The 25,372-nt window shown below is 34.1% G+C and overlaps 1 protein-coding gene and 1 long non-coding RNA gene across 18 annotated transcripts in view; one reads left to right on the forward strand and one right to left on the reverse strand.

Annotated features, from left to right (window-relative positions):
• Window positions 1–25,372, reverse strand: part of CDK19 (cyclin dependent kinase 19) — a 192,409-nt gene that overhangs the window by 87,485 nt on the left and 79,552 nt on the right. For 2 of the 14 annotated variants that reach the window (XM_074187356.1, XM_074187355.1), the window contains one exon: window positions 13,822–13,977. The exons of the other annotated variants lie outside the window; for them this stretch is intronic. In XM_074187356.1, coding sequence (XP_074043457.1) covers window positions 13,822–13,956 — 135 coding nt within the window. In that variant the 5' untranslated portion in view covers window positions 13,957–13,977. The remainder of the gene's footprint in view (window positions 1–13,821; window positions 13,978–25,372) is intronic. 14 annotated transcript variants of the gene reach the window in all.
• The window catches only part of LOC141487809 (uncharacterized), a 210,948-nt gene that overhangs the window by 25,926 nt on the left and 159,650 nt on the right, over window positions 1–25,372 (forward strand). The window lies entirely within an intron of this gene.

Here is a 25,372-nt window from a genome sequence, read left to right on the forward strand (position 1 = left end):
AAGCCTGGAAAGACTTGCATGAACTGATGCTAAGTGAGATGAGTAGAACCAAAAGAACACTGTACACCCTAACAGCAACACAGGGAGGATGATCAACCTTAATGGACTTGTCATTCCATCAATTCAATAAGCAGGGACAATTTTAGAGTACCTATTTAAACAAAGATCAAATTCTAAAGATCTAATTATGGAATGATTCTTATATGTTTATTCAGCCCTAATCTCTTTCCTGATTTCTAGTCTAGAATCATCAAGTGCCTCTTGGACACTCTAAGTTGATGTCACATGGGCATCACAAATTCAAACCATTCAAAAACAGAAGTCATTACTTTTCAAAAAAAAAAACCCTCTCTACTTCTAAGATTCCCTATTGCTGTTGAAGACACCACCATCTTCCCAGTCACTTAAATGCATAATCTCAGTAATATACTCAAGCTATTTAATTAGCATGTATGCCTCCCATACAATTTGCTGCACAGTCTTGTCCTGTCTTCACAACATCTCTCATATCTCTCCATTCAAAATCAAATGCTAATTAAACAGGCATCACATCATAACAGGATTATTCTATTTACCTTCCAGTTGGTTTCCATCTTAAGCCTTTCCCTACTCCATACCAACAAAGACATTTTTTTTAGATTTTTCACGGCAACGGGGTTAAGTGGCTTGCCCAAGGCTACACGGCTAGGTAATTGTTAAGTGTCTGAGGTCGCATTTGAACCCAGGTACTCCTGACTCCAAGGCCAGTGCACTATCCACTGCGCCACCTAGCCAGCCCCATCAAAAACATTCTTAATGTTTACAAAGTGATATTCCTAATGCACTAATTTTGACATGACCTAGCCCTTTATTCAGAAGACTCCAGTGGTACTCAATTACCTATGGGATCAAATATAAAATCTTATGTTTAACTTTTAAAAGTCTTCACAACCTGACTCCTTGCCTCTTCAGTCTTCTTAACATTTTATGCTCTACTTGCACACTACAACTTAACACTGGCCTAATTGCTCATTTTTTTTTGTTTTTGCAAGGCATGGGTTTAAGTGACTGGCCTAAGGTTCCACAGCTAAGTAAATATTAAGTGTCTAAAGCCAAATTTGAACTCAGGTCCTCCAGGGCTGGTGTTCTAATGCACCACCCTTAATTAATTGCTATTTCACATAATCTCTTGATACCATAGAAGATTTTGAATAGGAAAGTGACATATTCAGATCTAGGTTTCAGGAAGGTTATTTTAGCAGCTGTTTCAAGAATGTATAAGGGAGATAAAAGGAAGAGTGGTGAATAGAATCAAGAAAACCATTTTTTAATAATCTAGGCATGAAATAATGACGGCCTACGGTACTAATCATGTAAGTAGAAAGGGATGAATTCAAGAGAAGTTGCTAAGGATAAAATCTGACAAATAAAAATATATTTTACATGAGAGCAAGATCCAAATGGATACAGGATTTAGACATAAAAAGCAATACTATAAGCAATTTAGAAGATCAAGGACTAGTTTACCTGTCAGATCTGTGGAAAAGGAAGCAATTTATAACTAAGGAACAGATGGAAAACATCACTAAAAACAAACTAGATGATTTCAATTACATTAAATTAAAAAGCTTTTACACAGATAAAACCACTGTAACCAAGATCAAAAGAAATGTAGTAAACTGGGAAATAATCTTTACAACTAATTTTTCTGACATGTAGTAAACTGGGAAATAATCTTTACAACTAATGTTTCTGACAAAGGACTCATTTCTAAAATACACAGGGAACTGAGTCATTTAAAAAAAGCCATTGCCCAGTTGACAAATGATCAAAGGAAATACAAAGGCAATTTATAGATGAGATCAAAGCAATCCAGTCATATGAAAAATTGCTCTAAATCATTACTTATTAGAGAAATGCAAATTAAAGCTTCTCTGAGGTACCACCTCACACCTCTCAGACTGACCAATATGACCAGAAAGGACAATGATCATTGTTGAAAGGGTTGTGAGAAATCTGGGACACTAGTACACTGTTGGTGGAGCTGTGAACTCATCCAACCTTACTGGAGAGAAATCTGGAACTATGCCCAAAGGGCAACAAAAATATGCATACCCTTTGACACAGCAATACCACTACTGGGTCTATACACTGAAGAGATGAAGAAAAAGGGTAAAAACATCACTTGTACAAAAACATTCATAGCAACCCTGTTTGTGGTGGCAATGAATTAGAAATCAAGTAAATGTCCTTCAGTTGGGGAATGGCTTAACAAACTGTGGTATATGTATGTCATGAAACACTATTGTTCTTTTAGAAAGCAAGGAGGGATGAGAATTCAGGGAAGCCTGGAGGGATTTGCATGAACTGATGCTGAGTGAGATGAGGAGAACCAGAAAAACATTGTACATCCTAACAGCAACATGAGGGCAATGATCAGCCTTGATGGAGTCACTCATTCCACTCATGGACAATTTGGGGCTGTCTGCAATGGAGAATACCATCTGTATCCAGAAAAAGAACTGTGGAGTTTGAACAAAGATCAAGGACCATTACCTTTAATTTAGAAAAAAAAAAATGATATCTTATTGTCTGATCTTACTATCTCTTATACTTTTATGTTTCTTCCTTCTCATCACATTCAGTTTGGATCAATGTATACCATGGAAACAATGTAAAGACTAGCAAATTGCCTTCTGTGAGGAGTGTGGGGGAGAGAAGTAAGATTGGGGGAAAATTGTGAAACTCAAAATAAATAAAATCTTCATAATTCCAAAAAAAGAAGGAAGGAAAACATCATAATCATCATCCTTCTAAAAGACATATTTCCATTATTAGCCATGTTGCAAAAGAAAACAGAATCAAAAATAAAATAGGAAAAGTAAATAAAGGTTCAAAAAATATACTTTAAAAAAAAGAAAATAATTCCTTCTTTCCTTCCTTCCATGGTATTCCCTTGCTGGCTGCAACATTTGTTTCACATCCAAAGGCACTATGATATAGTTTGCACTTCAACTATTCTACACTTAGCACAGTGTCTGATAGAACATGCTTAATAGATGCTTCTTGACTGAATGATTGACTGAACTATTGGAGGCCCACCAAGTATGTCTGGTGAGAAGATCTAGGCCAATATGACCAGAAAGGATAACGATTGTTGTTGGAAGGGTTGTGTGAAATCTGAGACACTATTACATTGTTGGTAGAACTGTGAAGTCATCCAACCTTTCTGGAGAGAAATTTGGAACTACGCCCAAAGGGCAACAAAAATGTGTATACCCTTTGATCCAGCAATACCACTACTGGGTCTATACCCTGAAGAAATGATGGAAAAAGGGTAAAAAACATCACCTGTACAAAAGTATTCATGCAGTCCTGTTTGTGGCGGCAAAGAATTGGAAATCAAGTAAATGTCCTTCAATATATATATATATATATATATATTCAATATATACATATATTGAATAGATAGATAGATAGATAGATAGATAGATAGATAGCAACATGGGGGTGATGATCAACCTTGATGGACACATTCATTTCATCAGTGCAACAATCAGGGACAGTGGGGCTGTCTGCAATGGAGAATAACATCTGTATTCAGAAAAAGAACCATGGAGTTTGAACAAAGTTCAAGGACTATTCCCTTTAATTTAGAAAAAAAACTGATATCTTATTGTCTGATCTCGTACTCTCTTATACTTTTTGTTTCTTCCTTAAGAATATGCTTTCTCTCTCATTACACTCAATTTGGACCAATGTACAACATGGAAACAATGTAAAGACTGGCAAATTGCTTTCTGTAGGGGGGAGGGGGAGGGAAGTAATATGGGGGAAAAATAATAAAACTCAAAATAAATGAAATCTTTAATTTAAAAAATACGTGGGTGACTAGAGTATCTATTTCATCATAAGAGTTTGGGAAAGTTGAACAAGAGGTAGATTAGGAGGTGGGAAAATTAATTCCATTTTGACCTTTTTTTTTAATTTCATATTCCAAAGGACCAGCAGAGTGGGGATGCTGAATTAAAAGTTGACAAAATAGAAATAAAGATTAAGAGATAGAGAATTACATATATATATATATATATGTAGATAGATATAGATATAGATAGACAGATATTTAATTAATTATATATGTAATTAATATATGTAATATATGTTTAATTAATTTCATGTCTATATGCATATATAGACATGAAAGTAATTAATTTAGCAATAACTGAATCCATAGTATCTTATGTGACTGACAAGGAAAAACATTAAAAAAGAGAAACCACAGAATCTTGAAACATATCCATGTTTAATGGTCAGAAGATAAATGATAATACAGTAAAGGAATCCAAGAAAAAAAACCCCAAATTTGTAGGATGCAAAAGGCATGGGGAGGGGGAGGAAGGCATGTGGAGTGCCAGACCTGAAGTAAGGACAGACACAGATTCAACAGCAGTATTTTCCATATGGGTAACAACCATGAGCAGACTTATCTATAAATAAATAAAACAATTCAAGAGTTACCTCTTGAATTTGATGTGAACTCAATAAAAAATATAAAAATATAAATTTCAATTATTATTGCTATTACTATGACTTATTTTATGATATGAAGAAAGCAATGTCACAAAAGTCAAGAATGAAAAAGAATTCAGGAGAAGGTATAAAGAATTACAGAAAATTCAAGAAGAATAAGGATAGAGAAAAGGACTAAAGACTATGAGATGACATTCTCCCAAAGTTCAGTGATAGTAAAGGAAGGGAAAGAGTTCATATTTTAACATTAGTAGCAAAGTCAGGAGACCTTGGAGAGTAGAGTGGTAGAGCCAGAAACCATGCAATAAGAAAAGTGCTGTTTTTTTAACAGAAGCATAAATGATTACAATAATGTAAGTAGAAGAGCTATAGGACAGTAATTCAAAAGAATGACAAAGTCAGAAGAAGGCTTTTAAAGACTAGATAAGAGATAGGCTAATTTGCAAGCCTCTGAAAGAATACAGAAAGTAGGAGAAGGGAAAATTGAAAGAAAGGGAATAAGCACAGGCAATCTCCCAGAGGGCAGAAGATCTAAGACTTAAAAAGATAAGTTAAACTTGGCAGGTAGAACAGCGAGTAAACTTGGCAGGTCTTTTTTTTTTGACATTGTAGCAAAGGAGTAAATAAGGACTGACAAATGGGGTTCTGAGATGTAGAATTGTAAAGAAAATGAAGCTCACAAAAACCTCACAAAAAAGACAGGAGGTCCACTACTGAGAGGAAAGTGGTAAATAATGGATGAGGAGATAGATGATTCAATATAGCTACCACAAGGAACATGTTAGAAAGCAAATGAGGAAAAAATAAAATCATTCCTATGCAGTATCAGGGTCTGGTTAAGATAATATCAAGTTGAAGTGAATCCAGTCAATATTAATTGTGAAACATCTTTCAGAAGCTCAGAAGTTCAGAACATAAGAGCTCACAAGGCAAATGGAGTAAACAAGGGCTGAGGTTTGGCAATGTATCAGCACAAAGATAAAAGGGAAAGGAATTTAAGGGCAAAGATCCGGGTATAGTCAACTAAGTATTGGGTAATCACTGAATAGTAATGAGAAGAGAATGAGGACAGAAAAAAGGTAATGATCTGGGTTCTTACTACTCATATAGTCAATCCTCTAGTTTAGGCCTTCATCACCACTCATCTGCACCAGTATAAATTTCTTCTATATGATCTACCTGCATTACACTCAATTTCCAAAGTGATTTAGGAAATTGAAGACCTAAACATGTCACCTTCTGTTCACTGAATTTCAGTAGTTCCTCATTACCTCCAGAATCAAATACAAAATCCTTTGGCATTTAAATATCCTCATAATCTGGTCCTTTCTTATCTTTCCAATCTTTTTATATGTGAGTCAAAAACACTAGACTACTTGGAGCTCCAACTTCCTTCAAGTCTCTGCTCAGATCCCATCTCTAAAGAAAGTCTTTCCTGGTCCCCCTAGATGCCAATGCCTTCTCCCTCCAGATAACCTTTCTCGTCTGAATATATCTTATTTCCCCCAAGTATAAAACACACATTAATTTTGGAGCCTGAAACTTGGGGAAAAAAAGGTATTACATACAGTTATTTAACTAAACTTTTATTCACCACGAAATTCAAGGGCCTTCTACTCAGCTTTCAGACATCTTTTGGGCAAATCTGGTGTGTGGACCATTTCATTCCATGAACCTGAAGCACCAATTGTGTCCTCCTTTGAAATCAGTCATTTATTTTTCATCAGAAATTCTTCTGGCCTCCTTCTGAACTATTTTTGTAGATGTAGGAATCCCACCTGCCCTTTGCTCTTCAATCCATCTCTTCAATTACCTCTCTAAATCAGGTCATTTTGCTGACTTGACTCTCACGGCTTTCTTCTGACAGGGTGTTTTCAGTAAGAGCCAGTCCCAAATTGTTTTCTCAGTTGGAGGAGGACCAAACTAACGTTCGGCAGAACAACTTCCATTCACTTTTGCAAAGTGGATCACTTTGAACTTGAATTCAGCACTATAAAAAAAAATATTTTTCTTTTTTTTGGTTTTTGGAAGGCAGTGGGGTTAAATGACTTGCCATGATCACAGCTATGTAATTTTTTTTAAGTGTCTGAGGCCGAATTTGAACTCAGGTCTTTCTGACTTCAAGGCTGGTGCTCTATCCATTGCTCCATCCAGCTGACCCCAAAAATCTTTTCTGAGGTACTTCTGGGTAGAACATGTCAAAACGTAACCTGACAAATGTGAAACAATGAGCACAAAGACAACAAGCACAAAAAAAGCAGGAAATGCAAGTAAAAAAATCTACAATCACTATATAAGATGTCCCCAGTTTTTAGACCCCAAATTTTTCAGAAAAGTATGCATCTAATACATGGAGAAATACAGTATCTTACATGTTAATTAAATATTTATCCCACTACAATGCATACTCCTTACCGAGAAAGAATATAAGGTTTTGAATCCCTAAATCTCAGTATAGTACTGTGCACATAAGATGCTCTTAATAAATACCTGATGACTAACTGAGAAAGGAGAAGGGAAACAAGAGGTATTTAAGAGAGCATTAATACATATACTAAAATCCCTAAGTAAGAGGTTAAAGGTAGGGAGTAGGGGGGTAGAGTCAAAATGGTAGAGTGAGAGGAAGCATATTTGCTTAACTCACTGAACCCATCTGCTCCAGAGCCATCTAGAAAATTCAACAGACCTAATTCTGATCAGAACATTCAGAAAAAGCCACAATGAGTCATTTTTTCTGGACCAGGGCAACTTAGAAAGAGATAAGAGGTCTGCAGACACTGAGATGGACACTGGGCAGGAGTGATCAGAAATGGAGCGTAGAATACCTGAGGGAAAAGGAGGTCTTAACTGATCCTGAAACTGGCACTAGGAGCAAGAATAGGTAACATCAAGCAACTCTTTTCAGATTATCTATTTCTGGGACTCAGATTCAGAGTGAAGAAGAATAGTCCCAAGGAACAGAGTGCTGACTTAAATCTAACCTTTAATCTTTAATCCCACTATGGAAGGTGAAAGATAAAATGACTGAGGTAACCAAGGGTTCAATCTTCTGAGCATGATTACATAAACAACTGCTGACAAACTGGGATCAGATCTGATTGGCTTATAGGTCTGATCCCTGAATACAGGAAGAGATAGTTTCTATACATTTAAAATCTATTAAATAAGGCCAGTTAATTAAAAGAACACAATATGACATTAGGCAACCTGAGTTCCAAGTGGATGAAAGATTTGGTTCTTTCTAAGTTGAAAGGGGGAAAGTGAACAGATGCAATTCTCTGAAATTAGAAAAAGAGATGTCAGACTCATCTCCAATATTTGAAAATATATCATAAGAATATGGAAATAATTAGTGATTGATTAGTACAGGGTCAGAACTCAGAAACATATGGGTAGCTTGAAACATACAATTGTGAGAAAACATCTCTTTGGATATAACTGGGTTCTGGACCAGTATAACCTAGGTCCTTAGTTTGTGGTCTTTAAATAGTAGCTAGAGATGATCCAGCAACGCGGGGCTAAGTTCATAAAATACAATAAAGTTTTCTCCTAATTCCCACAATAGAATAAAGCTTTCTCACAATACAGAAGCTGGACTAGATCTATAACTGAATAAAAAGGAAGTAGGCTCCAGAACTTAGTCACAAGATGGGATCAGTGTGGTTTACTCAATTTCCACAATTAGCTGCTTGCTATACAGATCCCTTCATAAGTCTGCAGTGGAAGATGCAGGGAAGTAAAGGAAGCCCAAAAGGGGAGTCAATAGTTCAGCCACTCTGAACCTACACAGCAACCTTGTGTACTAAAAGTGATGGAAACCAGATGCAGTCTACTGAATCTCAACTACATGGTTACAGCTAACAGATAAAAGTGGGGTCAGGAATCTGCAGAGTTCATACTGCAGTCAACAAACTTCTCCATGGATCACATCACAGAGGAGGCCCTGAAAACCTGCAGGAGCCTAGCCTGAGCTATGAAAGCATAAGCAGGACATAAAAGATAAAACTTCACAATACACATTCACTAGTAGTGAGCAGAGACCACCAGAAACACAAAGGTCAATGTCAAGAAGCAGATTGGAAAAATGATCAAATAGGGAAAAAAATAAATCATAAAAAGTGACAGTACAGCCCATGACATAAATATAGAAAAAGACTCTAAATATAAAAATAATAAATATAGAAAACTATAGAAATAAATAAAGAAAATGACTCTAAAACATGTATAAGCAAAGGCCCCAAAAGAAAATGTAAATTGGAAACAAGTCCATCAAGAAATCTTAAGAATTAAAGATTTTTTTATTTTGTTTATTGAGTTTTGTAAATATTTTTTCCTCTTACAAGTAAAAGCAATTTTAACATCTTTTTTAATTTTAACATCTTTTTAATAAAATCTTTACCTCCAAATTTTTCCCTTCCTTCTCTTGTAAAGATAAAAATGAATTTGATACACATTCTAAATCTGCAATCATGTAAATTTTGCATGTAGTCATGTTGTGAAAGAAAAAAGAGAAGAAAAACATGAAAAAAATAAAGTGAAAATAGTATGCTTCAATCTGAATTCTGACTCTATCATCTCTTTCTCCAGATGTGTACAGAATTTTCCATTGTGAATCTTTTGGAATTGTCTTGGATCACTGTGTTGTTGAGAAGAGCTGAGTCAATTATAGTTGATCATCACACAATGTTGCTGTTATAAGTACCATGTTCTTCTAGTTCCTGCCCACTTCTTTTTTACATCAGTTCATAAAAATGAAAGAAATTTTTTTAATAAAGTAAAAAAATTATTTTAAAAACTAATTATGAGCATTAGAGGAAAAAAGTCAAATAAATGAGAGTTACGGAAGAAAGTTAGGAAGAGAGTTAATAGTAAAAGAGGAACAAATCCTAACTGAAGAAAATAAATTAGAACTAGTCAAAGAGAAATTAACCACACCATGAGATAAAAATAATAAAACAAAGTCAAAAGAGAGAGTGAGGGTAGAAAAAACTTGTGAGTCAGTTTCTGAATGTCTTAAGAAACAAGAATATGAGCCCCTTTGAGGGCCAGGAATAGTTTTCCCATTTTTTTAAACCCAAGAACTTAGCTTCAGAAATAATGAAACTTAATAAAAGCACAAAGACTATTGCTGCAAAAGAATGACCATGAGATCAGTAAACTACCACTAAAATTACAGGAACTAAATAACAAAAATGTAATAAATTTCAAAGGAAGAAAGATTGCTAAGTAGCATCAGAAGAGGGAAGGACTGAAACTTTGTTGAGTCAGGAGTACCTGGGTTCAAATCCAGCCTCAGACACTTAATAATTACCTAGCTATGTGGCCTTCAGCAAGCCACTTAACCCCATTGCCTTACAAAAACCTTAAAAAAAAAAGTTACATTTCTGACAATACAAAAAGATGGGAAAAGAATAAAAGGAAGATAAGACACTACAGTGGAATTGGCAATGAGGCAAAAATGTCTCCAGATTCAGTGCCTGAGGATCCCCCTAACTACAGCCCAATCCTCCCAAGTCTAGTGACAGAGTAAATAACAACTCTCTCTAATAAGAACAATAGTTTATCATTATATAGCATTTTAAGTTTGCACTTTACATTCATTTTCTCTGTAATTATAAAAGATTAGGATTTTATTTTTCTCTTAGAAATGACAAGAGAAGAAATTCAGATTTTCACCTGAATAGGTTTTTCTTACTGTCTCCATTTAGCCAGTACTTACATGAGTGCTTAATGGTAAGTTAATAAGGTTTTATTCCCCCTTTTACAGGCCTACAAAAAATATAGGACAAAATAAGTACAGTTTCCCATAAAACAGGGAGCCAGGTCTGGAGCACTCATATAAAACACCACCCTAATAGACACCTATCTCATTGTCCCGTTATATATCGAGACTATTAGTAATAAAAGAACAAAAGAATAATTCCAGAAGATTATGCAAAATAACAAAGTACATACTAAAAAGAGTAACTAAATTAAGTTTTGAAAAGGCATCTTTTTAAAGGAACTTCAGTGTTATCTAGTTCAAACCTTGTGTTTTCTAGATATGTAAACTGAGATCTGTGATAGGTTAAGTGTCTTGCTCAATAAGTAGTAAATGACAGAGACAGAATTTAAACCCAAGTCTTCCAAAATATACATAATATTTATAGCATTTTTTTTGTTGTGGCAAAAAAAAAAAACTGAAACAAAGTCAGTACCTATCAATTGTTGAATGTCTAAACTAATGATTATATATGAAAGTAATGAAATATTAATACACCATAAGAAATAACCAAAGGAATAAATTCATAGAAATTGGGGAAGACCTGTACAAAATGATGCAGAATTAAATTATCAGAAACAGAAGAACAATGTCCAGTTTGAGTACAATTCTATAAATGAAAACATAAAATCACAATGTTCAATAAAATGACCAGTCAATTCATAAGACTAAATAATAAAATACTTTCTTTGAAAAAAGGTGTTGGAGCTGTATATAGGTACAGAATAAGATGAACTCCATTTCCCAAGTCCATGTCTTTAAGGAGCTTACGTTTATTTCATAGGGAGAAAATATACATGTAAATATTTATGAAATAATTATACAGAAAACATTTTATGGGAAAGGTCACCAAAAAAGATTAAAAAAATATTAAAGTAACTCTAGCCAAACTATAAATTATATTATCTCTTTTATAATGTCTGAATATACAGATTATAAAAATAATGGGTTTTTTCCTTTATTCCCCAAAAATATTGGAGTTAGGGGCTGCTAGGTGGTGCAGTAGATAGAGCACTGGCCCTGGAGTCAGGAGGACCTGAGTTCAAATCTGGCCCGAGACACTTAATAATTACCTAGCTGTGTGGCCTTCAGCAAGCTACTTAACCCCATTGCCTTGCAAAAAGAAAAAAAATTGGAGTTAAGTTGGATGTTAACTAAAGAGATTTAAATTAGGCACATCTAAATCAAAGGAAGAATTGTCTTTACATATAAAATACTAAAAATAGTCTTACTAATTGCTTAAAATATTTTAAAATGTTATTAACATCAACACACATAAAAAAAATCTTAGTTATTTGTTTTTTTTAAATGAATTTAAATGCACAAAATATCCTTGCTTTTTATTTTTTATTACTCTCTATTTCCAGTAGGGACCTTTATTTGTCCATTTATATTAATTCTCTTTTCTTTTATGGAAGCCATAATCTTCTGTTCCTTTACTTTTTTTGCACTATTCATAAAGGTCTTTCTATACTTTCTATTTCCTCATATTTGTCATTATATTAAGTACATTAAAATATTCCATAATATAAATGTACCACAATTTATTTAACCATTCCATTACTCCATTTAGATTACTTCATTTTTTACAATAAATAATGCTGTGCTGACAATCTTCAATAGTCTCTTCTAATTCAATATAATAGCATGGAAAAAAAATTTTTACTCAAATAACCTTTAATGCTTTCTGAGGTATTTGTTCCCTCCTCCAATTTTACTCTAAAAATTTGTCTAAATCTCTCTTTTTCCTCTCTACTAGCATTCGACCTTGAGTCATAAACTTATATGGATTTATAATCCCACAAAGAGTAAACTCTCTGGAGTTAAGAAATTCATTTTTAAATCATTTTATTCCAACTTTACCATGTTCCTTGTCCATAAGTAGACATTATTTAATGTCTGTCAAATTAAATTCTGAATCATTCAATTTGAACTATTTGAAAATTGTACAATCTATTCGACTTGAACATATTTTAAATATTTGCCCAATAAATTAATGTTTAAGCATCAAGCCTGTTCTGTTCTTGACATCCCATGAACACTACTGAAGAGAATAAAAACATAAATGAATCTCTGATAAAATTTTTTAGAGAAAAATGACCTAGGATTGCCTACCAAATAATTCAGACTATCACAGAGAACACTTAATTTATGCATTCCTGAGACTGAACAAACAAAAAAAGGAGAGCTTCTAAGTAGACTCATGTCTCTTGTTTTTCCATAGAACTATGTAATGATACAAGTTAAAACACAGCTCTACATGTACTTTTTGCCTACCCAAATGTGGGTGTGTTCCAAAGTATAATTCTACATGCAGGAATGCATTTCAATTATGCCTACTTATGATTAAGGCATAAAACTTTGGCCTTCATTTTATATAATTTTATTACTCAGAGAATTGTCTATACAACTTTTAAGCCAGTCTTGAAATCTTATTAAACATGTGCCATAAATCTTTCATCCACTTAACATGATTCACTTTTTGAACCCTTTATTAGCAAGGAAAAGACACAAGAAAATTTTTCCTATTCTTAGTTTAGATAATCAGGTGATTTTGTACTGCTATATGAACTAGAACTTTTACTGCCTTGGTATCTGACTAGCTGTCTTTCTTCAAACACTCTAAATTTGTTTTTTTTTAATGAGCACATGGACAATTTGCTCCAAATAATTTGGAAATGAAAATTAAAGGACAACAGATTATTATGACAGAAATTTGTATACTCTAATAAATTTTAGAGCATATATAAATATATGTATTTAAATTCCTCTAATTCAACCTGTTCATTTTATAAATGAGGAAAACTATAGCCCAGAGAAATTAAATGAGTAACTTGTCAAAAAAAATCTAACCAGCAAGTGACAGTCAATTTTCAAATCAAAGTTTCTTAATTCTCACTTCAATGCTCTTTCAATTATACTGAAAGAATCAGAAATTTCTTAAATGTGAATTAAAAAATAAAAAATAAACTACTTAACAAAAAATTAGATTCATTCTGAAGTTTCTATATATCTTCATAATCTGTATGATCATAACACATTTCATAATCATTATCATAATCCGAAGAGGAAATTTAAATACTTAAAGCAAAAATCTAAGTCTAATCTGAAAGAATTCTATTTACATTAAAGGGAGAATTCATACCATTTTTCCTTACACCAGATTAAGGTTTCCTAAGTAAACCAGTAATCCTAAATAATTAGTATCAGGAATTAGGCAAAATTAATCTAATATAAGATTATAAATTAAAATTTATACAAATTTTATTGAAATTCTGTGGTATTAACCACATCATGGGAAGAGGGAAGGAGATCACAATGAAATATAACTAAATATAGCTAAAACAAAAACAAAATAAAAGGCCAACGTGAAAGAATTCTTCTGACTAGAAAAAGAAGGACATGTTGTAAAGAATAACTTCCTAGTTTAACAAGCAAAGCAAATCCTAGAACTTAAAATTTTGAATGGCTCCACAGTATGACCCTTCAATATTAGCTTCTGTAAAGCAATCTCATGAGAGCCCATCTCCTCTGGCTCTATAGCAACTCACCTGGGAGTCATTTTTGTATCCTCTGGGAGGAGCTCTGAGTCCATGCTGCTTTATCACAGCCAACCCCTGCTGGCTTCCCCTTAGAATCAGGATCCAAGTATGAGAAGCAGCTCTGAACAGAACCCTGGTGTTCATCAGTCATAAGACCGATCAGTTCTAAACAGAAATATAATACAGATGTCACCCCCAAAACATACAACACGTGAATCTAAAACCAAAAGGAACTTAGACTTCATTTCACCATTAGGTTAAAACACTGCACAAAACAAAAATAAGGGAAAGTCACAACTGACCTCAATTCATTAATGTCTATAATATTATAAAGAGAAACATATCTTTATATTAGAAACTGTAATTATAAAAAACAAGAGCATGGCAATAACTTTTTTTAAAAATACTAGATGATATCTCTGAGGTACCACCTCACAGCATTCAGACTGGCCAATATGACCAGAAAGGATAATGATCACTGTTGGAAGGGTTATGAGAAATCTGGGACACTAACACAATGTTGGTGGAGCTGTGAACTCATCCAAACTTTCTGGAGAGCAGTCTGGAACTATGCCCAAAGGGCAACAAAAATGCAAATACCCTTTGATCCAGCAATACCACTACTGGGTCTATACATTGAAGAGATGATGAAAAAGGGTAAAAACATCACCTGTACAAAAATGTTCACAGCAGCTCTCTTTGTGGTGGCAAAGAAATGGAAACTGAGGGAATGCACATCATTTGGAGAATGGCTTAGCAAACTGTGGAATATGTATGTCATGGAACACTATTGTTCTATTAGAAACCAGGAGGGACAGGAATTCAGGGAAGCCTGGAGGCATTTGCATGAACTGATGCTGAGCAAGATGGGCAGAACCAGAAAAACATTGTACACCCTAACAGCAACATGGGGGTGATGATCAACCTTGATGGACTTGCCCATTTCATCAGTGCAACAATCAGGGACAATTTGGGGCTGTCTGTGATAGAGAATACCATCTGTATCCAGAGAAAGAACTGTGGAGTTTGAACAAAGACCAAGTACTATTAACTTTAATTTAGGAAAAAAAAAAACTCTGATATCTTATTGTCTGATCTTGCTATCTCTTTTACTTTATGTTTTTTCCTTAAGGATGTGATTTCTCTCTCATCACATTCAATTTGGATCAATGTATACCATGGAAACAATGTAGAGACTGGCAAATTCCCTTCGGGGGGGGGCAAGTTAAGATTAGGGGAAAAATTGTGAAACTCAAAATAAATAAAATCTTTTTAAAAAGTACTAGAGGATAGAAATATATGTCAATATGGAGTCACTTGACAGATATACATATTATTTAGAGTGTGGATACATACACATAAATGCACCACAGACAGACAGACAGACACACACACACACACACACACACACACACACACACACACACACGGATTAGTAGGAAATCTGTGATTTCACTGGAATAGACAACAGGTCTATCAATGCAGGTCAGTATCCTTCTGCAACTTATGTCTTCAGAGAGTTCCCCTAGAGTACTGAGGACAAACAAGTTGGCCCAGGATTGTACAGCCAGTTTTTGTCAAAAGCTTCCTGGTTGAATGGCAATTTTCTATCAATTATTTAACTGTCTAATTTTCATATATACACATATATATATAGGTTAAATAAAAAAGATTCGATGCCAACAGCTTTCCATAGGGATGGATTAGCAAGTTCATGAATTATGTTTTTATTCATTAGCTGAGTCTTTTACACCTACATCTAATAACTTGTTAAGCAAAAGTTTCTGATTTGATTTAGTCAATGAAAGGGTAGGTTAGATTTCACAAGTAAATTATCATGATACAAGTCTAGAATTTTATTCCAGGCTCAGCAAATACATTTTTATGGACTACAATTGTTGTCAAGGCAGAAGACTAGCAATTAAGTCTTGGTAGAATTTCTAGCCTGGTAGAGGGACTCAGATCTATTCCAAAGCTCAGGGCAAATGATGTCATGAGGTCATTTCTTGCCCCATTCAAAATATTTCTGGCAAAAGCAAATAAACATTCAGAGCAATTGGAGGGGGGGAATCACAAAAACAAAGGATAATGAAAGATTTATAGACAAAATGCAAATAAAAACATCATGCAGTTGGCTCATTCTTCACTGAGGACATTACTCAATGTCTGGTCTCTACTGGTAAGTATACATTACATCGAAGAATGAGGATAAAAGTGTTAATAACCATCTACAGGCAGTTGTTCTTCAAAAATATTTCAAGAAAATACAGCTTCAGGTTTAAAATCCCTTTCTTCTTTCTACTGAAATATGAAAGAATTCAGAATAACATCTAATATTCAAGTCATTAGACTGTCTTCCAGATGAAAGGGTCTGAGGTTCTTTTGATATTTCAGAATTGTTTGATACTGTGCAAGAAGGATCTGCCTTCCACTAGCTTCTGTTCTAAAGAGAATATGTTTTCCGGAGTTTCTAGTATATATTTCTACCAAAATTATTTATTTTATAATGTTGTTAAGTACAAATCAAAAATGTCAAAAATTAAAGCGCTGGGAATGAGGTTTAAAGGAAGAGGTTTAAAATTTTACCTCACTTAATAGTAATGAAAAAATCTTAGAAAATGTTTTCTTATTTATCTTTAAAAAGTAGCTTCCTTTGATCCAACTTTTCTGGAGAGCAATTTGGAATTATGCCCAAAGGGAAATAAAAATGTGCATAATGCCCTTTGATCCAGTAATACCATTATGGACCTTATACCCTTGAAAAGATCTTGAAAAAGTGTAAAAACACCACTTGTACAAAAATATTCAAAGCATTTGTTTGTAGTAGCAAAGAATTGGAAATAAAGTAAATGTCCACCAATTAGAGTTGTGGCTGAACAAATTATGGTATATGTACTTTATAGAACACTATTGTTCTATTCAAAACCAGGAAGGATGGGATTTCATAGAAGCCCGGAAAGACTTGCATGAACTGAAGCTCAGTGAGATGAGCAGAAGCAGAACATTGTACACCCTAACAGGAACATGGGAGTGATGATCAACCTTAAGGGACTTGCTCAATCCAACAGTATAATAATCAGGGGCAATTTTAGGGTATCTGCGACGGAGAATACCATCTGTATCCAGAGAAAATACTGTGGAATTAAAACAAAGACAAAAGACCACACCTTCAAATTAAAAAAAAATTATGTACTACATAATTTTGCTACCTCTAATATTTTATTTTTTCTTCAAGGCTATGTTTTTTCTCTCAACACATTGAATTTTGATGAATGTATAACACAGAAACAATGTAAAGATTATCAGACTGTCTTCTGTGGGGGAATGAGGGAAGGAAGAGAGAATGGGGGGAAATTTGTAAAATTCAAAACCTTACAAAAAATGATAGACAGAAACTACTATTGTATATAATTTAAAAACAAATAAAATATTTTTAAAATTTTTTAAAAAGGAGGTTCCTCCTTCTCCAACCACAGTTAATTACTTTTTAAATCAGTAATGGACCTTATTATTCTAGACTCTCCCATAACAAAAGATGGCCTACAGATAAATTCCTACTTAGGATAATTTCATGTTAAGGTAAAATATTACCAAGAAAAAAAACTTGACCCCTCTCTCTCCAAACACTCTTTTCATGAGTTTTAAAAAATTAAAATACACTAGATTCAGTATCTAGAGCAACAAGGAATCTCAAGATCACTACTAAAGACTTTTTTTACCCTAAAGTACAAAGAGCATCTAGGTGGCACAGTGGATAGAGCACAGGCCCTGGAGTCAGGAATACCTGAGTTCAAATCCAGCCTCAGACACTTAATAATTGTGTAGCTGTGTGAGCTTGGGCAAGTCATTTAACCCCATTGCCTTGTCAAAAAAAATAAAGTACACCATCAGAGTGAACAGGACTATGGGCAACAATATGTTTAGTGTGTATTGCAAAGATCTTTTTTAAAAAAGTAATCATAATCAGTCAATTTCAAAACCTAAATTTTACAAGAGCTTTACTATGCTACAGACCCCAAAGGAAAAAGTTTTAAAAAATAACAGCAATTTCTGAAGTACATTTTGTTTATAAATATTTTAATTTCAAGATCCTAAAATAGGTTGGCATTATTCAATGACATTCTTCACTAACAAAGGCAAGTTACATTTATTAAGAAGCATATTTTTCTCAAATGAAGGAAATGGAACAATGCTAATTGTGTTTTAAATCCTTGGGACTCATTAAAAAGAACCTGTATAAACAACATTGCAGCTTTTGAGATTGGAATGGGTGGGGGAAGAAATAAACTCATAGCATCTAATTATTAGATTTATATCTGTATAGTTCCTTAACTGCTTTTCTACCTAATAGTGGAGGAGGCAGGGGAGGAATTTATTTTATATAGAACATTAAAACACTAGGAAATTATCTTTAAAAAACAATTCTTCCAAATTCTCAAAACAAAGAAATTATAAACCATTTCATTGTGTTGTAAAAGAATATGATCTCTGAAAGATACTCATTCATAGTTCATTTTTAAAGGAAACAATTGCAAGGATATCTGTACTATTCAAAAGTGCTAAGAGCTTATTTCAAATTTAGTATAGCCATATTATCAATCTTAATTTTATATCTCCAGAAAGACGGACAGTGGCAGAATTGAAGACTAGGAATTTGGTTGAGAAATTCAGTGATGACAAGTGGTATAAATTAGAAAAGTCATAAAAATGAAGCTTGGCTGTGAAATTAAATGAAGCTAAAGCCAAAGCAACATGAGCATGCAGAATATAGTTTGCCCTATGGCCACATGCCACCTTTCCCTGTCAAAAGTTATTGTTGATTGAGAGGTAACTATCCTAGACTGAAAGAGATGACTGGACAAAAAATCTAAGAGGTGGAAGATGGGGACTTACTAGGGAAAGTTAAAATCAACTTTAACATGGCAATAAATCCTATCTTAGAGAAGTGAAAATTCAAATATTACTCTAAGATTTTCCCCCCAATCTGTTGTTTTAAATTTTTTTTAATTAACAAAATTCTTTTGACAAAACAATTACCTCCCAATAAATCTTTGAAAAATTCCCTTTAAAACTGTTTTCCTTTGCTAAACAAAATTGCTAAAATAGCAATTATGATTGAAAACCTTCCACTCACAATTTACCTTAACAGTAATGAAAGAACTATGTTTTAATATTAATCATTTGTAACCAATATTGGCCACTGAATGCTGGAACTGATGTGCAGTAGTTCATATAGCTCTTCAAATTTCAGAGAGAAATTCTTTCTAATTGTTATTTTTAAGAGCATTCCATTATAATTAAAAACCACAATTTGTTCAATCATTCCCCAATCTATTGAAACATACTTTAAAAAAAAAAAAAAACTAAAAACAGAGCAGCTAGGTGGAGCAGTGGGTAGAGCACTGGCCCAGTAGTCAGGAGGACCTGAGTTCAAATCAGTCTCAGACACTTAATAAGTACCTAGCTGTATGATCTTGGGCAAGTCACTTAACCTCACTGCCTTGCAAAAGAACAAAAACTAATAGTTTTGGATTTTGCATGGCCTATATATTAGCACCCTTCTTCCTGGCACCTCTAAGAGAGCCAGTTTTTATAGTAGCAATAATAATAGGGACTGGGATTTTATAGCTAAAGGGAGCTCTCAGATGAGGGAACTCCCTCTATGCAAGTGACACCTCTGAGCTTACAGTCTTAGAATGTTATCTAGAGAATAATTAAGGGTTAAATAATGGGTATATAATTTGTTTACACCTTTTTCCTACTACAAATAGTGCTATTGTAACTATATCAATACATATGGAATATTTTTACTATCACCATCCCCTGAGGATATAAAGCTAATAATGGTTTTGCTAAATCAAATGTCATTATAGCTTTTCTTGTATAATTCTAAATTACTTTCCAGAGTGCCTCAGCTAATTCACAACTCCATCCACTGTATAATTGATGTGTCTATTCTACCACACACCCTGAAAACTATTTTCCAATAAGCAAAAATTTTAGTACTTTAAAATTTATAGAGCATTTTTCTCAACTGCCCCTTGAAGTACATGAGTACAAGTAGTTTTATGATCATTTCATGGTCATAGATAAAGAAATCCTGTCTTAGAAAGGTCAACGGATTTGTCCAGGATCACTTAACATCTAGTAAGTAGGAAAAGATCCAAAGTAGTGTTCTTTCCAAAATACTATGCTGTCTTAAAGAAAGGGAACAGAAAAAACATAACTGGTTAACAGAGAATGAAAGGAACTAAAAATATACAAATTACAAAGTAGATTCTGCCAAGGGATCATGTAAAAGTTATTTCTGGGTTCCCAACCCCTTAGACTGAAACATCCCAGTGATTCTGCATCTCCAGATTCAGATATAAAAATTCATTTCCCATTCCAAATTGTCTATCCCACCTAAGGAGTTCCACATAGTAACCAATTGAATTAAGATTCCTAAATAAATATATATTTTTAAGCCTGGTCAGCTACAAAAAGTAAAGGGGTCTGAGCTAAAATTCTGGGAGAACTCAAAGTTGTTCTTGCCTGAAACAAGAACCTTAACTCAAACTTAACCTGAACTCAAAGCAAAAAAATAAAAATAAAAAAAATTAGCTTCACAAATAATAAGCTGGCTAAAACCTGGAACAATCGGCTTGACTAGCTCCAGTGTTTCTCCCCTATAGAATGCAGCTGATTTGGGAGGGAGGTTGGAAAGATGCGCCGGTGGGGTATCGAAGCTTTCCCAAATGATTCCCTCAGCATATCTTGAGTTTTCAGGCCATCATTTCTATCTAACCCCCCCCCCCCCGTAGTTCTCATAGAAGTTATTTCATCCATACTGGGTGAAAATGCAGATGAAAAGATGGGAAAGTTCTCAAAGTCTTGGATTGGGAGGGAATTAAAGGGACCACAACAGTAAAGATCATCAATTTTATTGGACCAAATGTTCTCCATTATTTTTTCAGCGTTTATGAGATGGAAACGGGTTCCGAGGTCCAGAAAGGACAGAAGTTTCATTCCTGTAGATCTGACCTTTGACTCACATATCCTATTGGTTATAATATAGTCTGCACCTTGCCTCTAAATCTGCTTGTCCATAATGGGAGTTTCAGCCTTTCATCATTAGCCTTTATCTGTCCTGCCCTTGACCTTCTCAGGCAGCCTGGATCAAGGCTGTGATTTACAATTGATGCCCACCCATTTTTATTTTTTTTCTCTTTCACATGAATACAGGTTTGGAAATTTGCTAAAGGTGCCTGTTTGCCATTTCCCCTAAAATTCTCTACACTCCTTCCTTCTACCTTGATTTCAACCCCCTCCCACCCAAATCCAGCTTTTACAGTAAATTTATTTTTATATAGTGTAAAAAAAATAAGCTGGAAGAGGCATAGTTAAAATTTTGTCTGAGAGACCCACAGTGAATGCAAATTTAATATGATTCATAAATATGATAAACAAAGCAAAGGAGCCAAAAAAAAGTTAAGGCTACGTTGACCTACATTAAGAAGACATAACTTCTAAGTGATGTTTCTCCATACTCAGTTCTTATCAGCCTTCATCAAACATGACATGTTCAATTCTGGGCACCACATTGTAAGAATAATAATTACCAGGAGGACTGCCAAGATGATGACATGTCAGATGATTAGTCTAGGGAATAGAATCCTCAGGAGGATCATAGCAATTTTCAAAAATTTGAAAAGATGCCCTATGGAAAAAGAAATTAAACTTGTTCTATTTGGCCTTAAAGGGCAGAACTAGTAGAAACTAGGATTTGTAGAAATGCAAATTTAGACTTAATGACAGATAAAAATTTATCAACTTTTAGAGATATTCAAAAATGTAACATACTGCCTGAAAAAAATAGTAGGTTCCTCCTCCATCTTTAGAGTCTTTGAGCTCAGGTCACTTTTCAGGTATGCTGCAATGGGGATTCCTCTCAAGTCTAAACTAAACTAGAGGGCCACCAAGTTGTCTTCTACCTTCAAATATTCTATGACTATTATTCTATAAACTTACAACCTCTGGTTCTCAGCATTCTGCAATGTCATCCAGGCAGAAGTTGTTTATGCAGACATTTTATTTTTTACTTATTACAATAAAGAAAAATCAAAGCAGAAAAATTTATTCAGGAACAGTTTCATTTTTGCAAATTCATTATTTACTGGGTCAACATAATCTCTTCACTAATAATGACTTGAGTTCCCCCCCAGCCCAAAGTCATAAATAAAGGGTAGGGGTCAAGGGCAAAGGTGGTTATGGTTGTAGGATAATAAGCAATGCTTAATCTATCTTACACCCTGGTTAACTTTCTTTTTTTTGGAAGGGGAGGGAGGGCCAGAGACAAGGAGAATTAGAAGAGGTCTGCCTATTCAGAAATCTCTCCCCCACAGATTCCACTAATTGGAAAATCTTTGGGTCTAAAATAAGCTCTCTTTGGCAACAAATCCATGCTAGTAGGATTAAGTCCATTATTCATTCACACCTTAAAAGCAGCTGCTTTAATATTATCTCCCTTTACATAATAATAGTCTTAGTAAATTAGAGATTAGACAAGTTATTGAAGAGAGGGAATAAAAGGGGCGGCTAGGTGGCGTAGTGGATAAAGCACCGGCCTTGGAGTCAGGAGTACCTGGGTTCAAATCTGGTCTCAGACACTTAATAACTACCTAGCTGTGTGGCCTTGGGCAAGCCACTTAACCCCATTTGCCTTGCAAAAATCTAAAAAAAAAAAAAAAAAAGAGAGAGAGAGAGAGAGAGAGAGAGAGAGGGAATGAAAAAAAAGAAACCAAAAGAAGGTAAAAAAATTAGGCAGTAAAGGATTTTCAGACTCCCTTAAAGACTTGAGAAATAAAGTGGAGGGGGGGAACGGGACACACGCATCCAATCTTTCCTCTTTCCAATTAGAGCATCATAATGCTATTCCTAATGAATACATCTCACTATACCTACTCAAGAAGTTTCTGTGGTTCCCTATGACCTCAAGGACAAAATATAAACTCATCTATTTAATATTTAAAGTGTTCTGCAATCTGGCTTTCCAGATTTACTACACATTATTCCTCCTTTAGATCTCACACTCAAATATCCTACTCAATGTTCTCCTTATATTATAATGCATCTTCTATGTATATTCTTTGAAAACTCTCCCAATCCTAGAACATTCTCTTTCATTGACTCTGTCTCTTGCAATTCCCTAGAGCTCCTTTCGAGATTTATAAGTGTCTCTCCATCTATGAGGCCTTTTGAGATTCCCTCAGTTTCTAGTGCCCCCCCCATATCACTTCGTATACATTTAATTTTTACTTGGCTACACAGTATTTCTCTCAAAAGAATATAAGGGGATATTAGTTTTTCCTATCTTCACATCCCTAATACTTAATTCAATGTCTGGCAAACAATATTTGTTGACTGATTTCCTTGGATGTTAGTGGCTCCATCTGGAGACACTTTATTTTGTGTTAATTTTGTATACTTGTATATATCTAATATTTATCTTCATAAGTGCTGTATAGTTACAGGAGAACTGAAGCACTTTCATGTCACGGACTGCCTCAGGTAGAGTTTTTGGGGTTTGTTCCTTAATTTTGGTCTTTGTATGCCCAGGGCCTAGTATAGAACAAAACAATTAATAAAGACTTGCTGAACTGAACAGGAAAAGGTAAAAGAGTGGTCAAAATTTATGTATGTTGGATCAAATATCTCCAGCACGAACCAAAGAAAAATGATTCTTAAAAATTAGTTGCAGTTATTTAAATAAGAATTTTCAAAGAGGGGAGGGCAGTTTATTAGAATCAATAGTAGAGTGATTTTTTTTAAGACATAATTTATTATAGTGGAAAGAATCAATTTTAAAAAAATCTCTGAATTATCCATTTGTCAGGCAAATCATACAACTTCTCTGAAACTGTTCCATTATGTATAAAATCAAAATAAAAAATTTGTGAAATTCAAATAATTGATGGCACAAATGGGATTAGAATTCAAGCCTTCTGCCTCTCAGTCTAGTACTTGGTTCTATTTTAAATTCAACAAATACTTAATATAGAGTTTGATTTCCTAAATGAGCAGCTACCAGATACAGATATTATACAATTGGTATAATATCTTATTACACATGATTCCCATTACAAATTAAATGGGAATTCTGATTAATAGTCCTTTGTAAGTTTATTTAGTATTAGTCTGTGCCCTGAGACCTAATCATATTGTGATGAATTTATAAAACTGAGTTTCTAAATCTTAAAAGCTGAAAAGAGAACTCAGTCAGAAGGTAATACCACCTAATGAGGTTCCTGAAATAGCCCAGGGGTCTCTATCAGTGTTAACTTCGAGATAATTGAAACTTAAGTATGTGGAGGCCTTTCCCCATTCCCCCAATTGCTAATGCCTTCACCTCCCAAAAAGTAGTTATTTTGTAATGCTGTCTCCTCTGATAGACTAAAAATTCTTTAAAGGCATCAATTGTTTTATTTTTGTCTATACTGGTTACTGCCTTTAAAATTTTACACAGGACTATGGTAATGACTACCAGTACACCAATAAAATTATTTCCATACAGCCTTACATCGTCAATACCTATGTGAGAATGTCAGATCAATTTTGGAAAGGTTCAGATTTCGTAGACCTATTCAACCTAGTCCAAAATAATCTGTTCTCCAGATAAAAATGAAACAGCATCTGCAGACCCATTTTCCAGATTTTTTTTCTTGCTGAGATAAAAAACAGATCAGAATTTTACTCTTAGTACTCTGAGTACTTCCACACTCAGTGAACAGAAGTTATAGAATCTACTTCCTACTAATTGCTCTAAGATTTGGAGTAAGTTTTTAATTTCTCTGGAATTCAGTTTCTTCCTTTAAATAATGAGGAAGTGATGACTCTAAAGGCTCTTTCAGCTCTGAGTCATAGACCAATATGGCTAATAATATATTATTGTAAAATGTAGTCAACTCCCACTAATCTTTTAAAAAGTAAAAACAGGACAAGCCTGAACACCAATCTCAATCCTGACTTAGACAACTGTGGTGCTAGAAAACAACCGTATTCCTGTTTGCTGCCTCAATAATCATAAAGGAATCTTCAGGAGCAGATATACACCATTGGATGTTGATATATTCTCATGAAATGGTAGAGTGGAACACACATAAGCTCAATCAATGTTATAATTTTAAAATGTTCCTAGCTATAGCTGGTAAGGGAATTTCTTAAAGCTGTACATATATTTCTGTAAGGGAAAATGTGTTTCTTTTTATTTCTCCAATTGTTTTCACTAGATCTGAAGAATATCCTTTGACAATTTCATGAAACTATTCTTTCTTCCCTCCCTTGAAACACTGCAACACTGTAATCCATGTTTTCTACTAATTTGAATAATTCTAAAATTTTTGTAACCTATACTTGTCAGTTCTATATTATACACAATTTATTTTCTGACAATAGTTCAAGTGCTTCTACAAACTTTTTGAGATTTTCTAATGCATTCATTATATTGGCCATTTTTCATTATTCTTCAATTTCTTTATTTGATTTTTAAAAAAATTTTCAGACTTCTTTTATAATCAGTCTC

The sequence above is a fragment of the Macrotis lagotis genome, chromosome 5, assembly GCF_037893015.1.
Source record: "Macrotis lagotis isolate mMagLag1 chromosome 5, bilby.v1.9.chrom.fasta, whole genome shotgun sequence".
Taxonomy (NCBI): domain Eukaryota; kingdom Metazoa; phylum Chordata; class Mammalia; order Peramelemorphia; family Peramelidae; genus Macrotis; species Macrotis lagotis.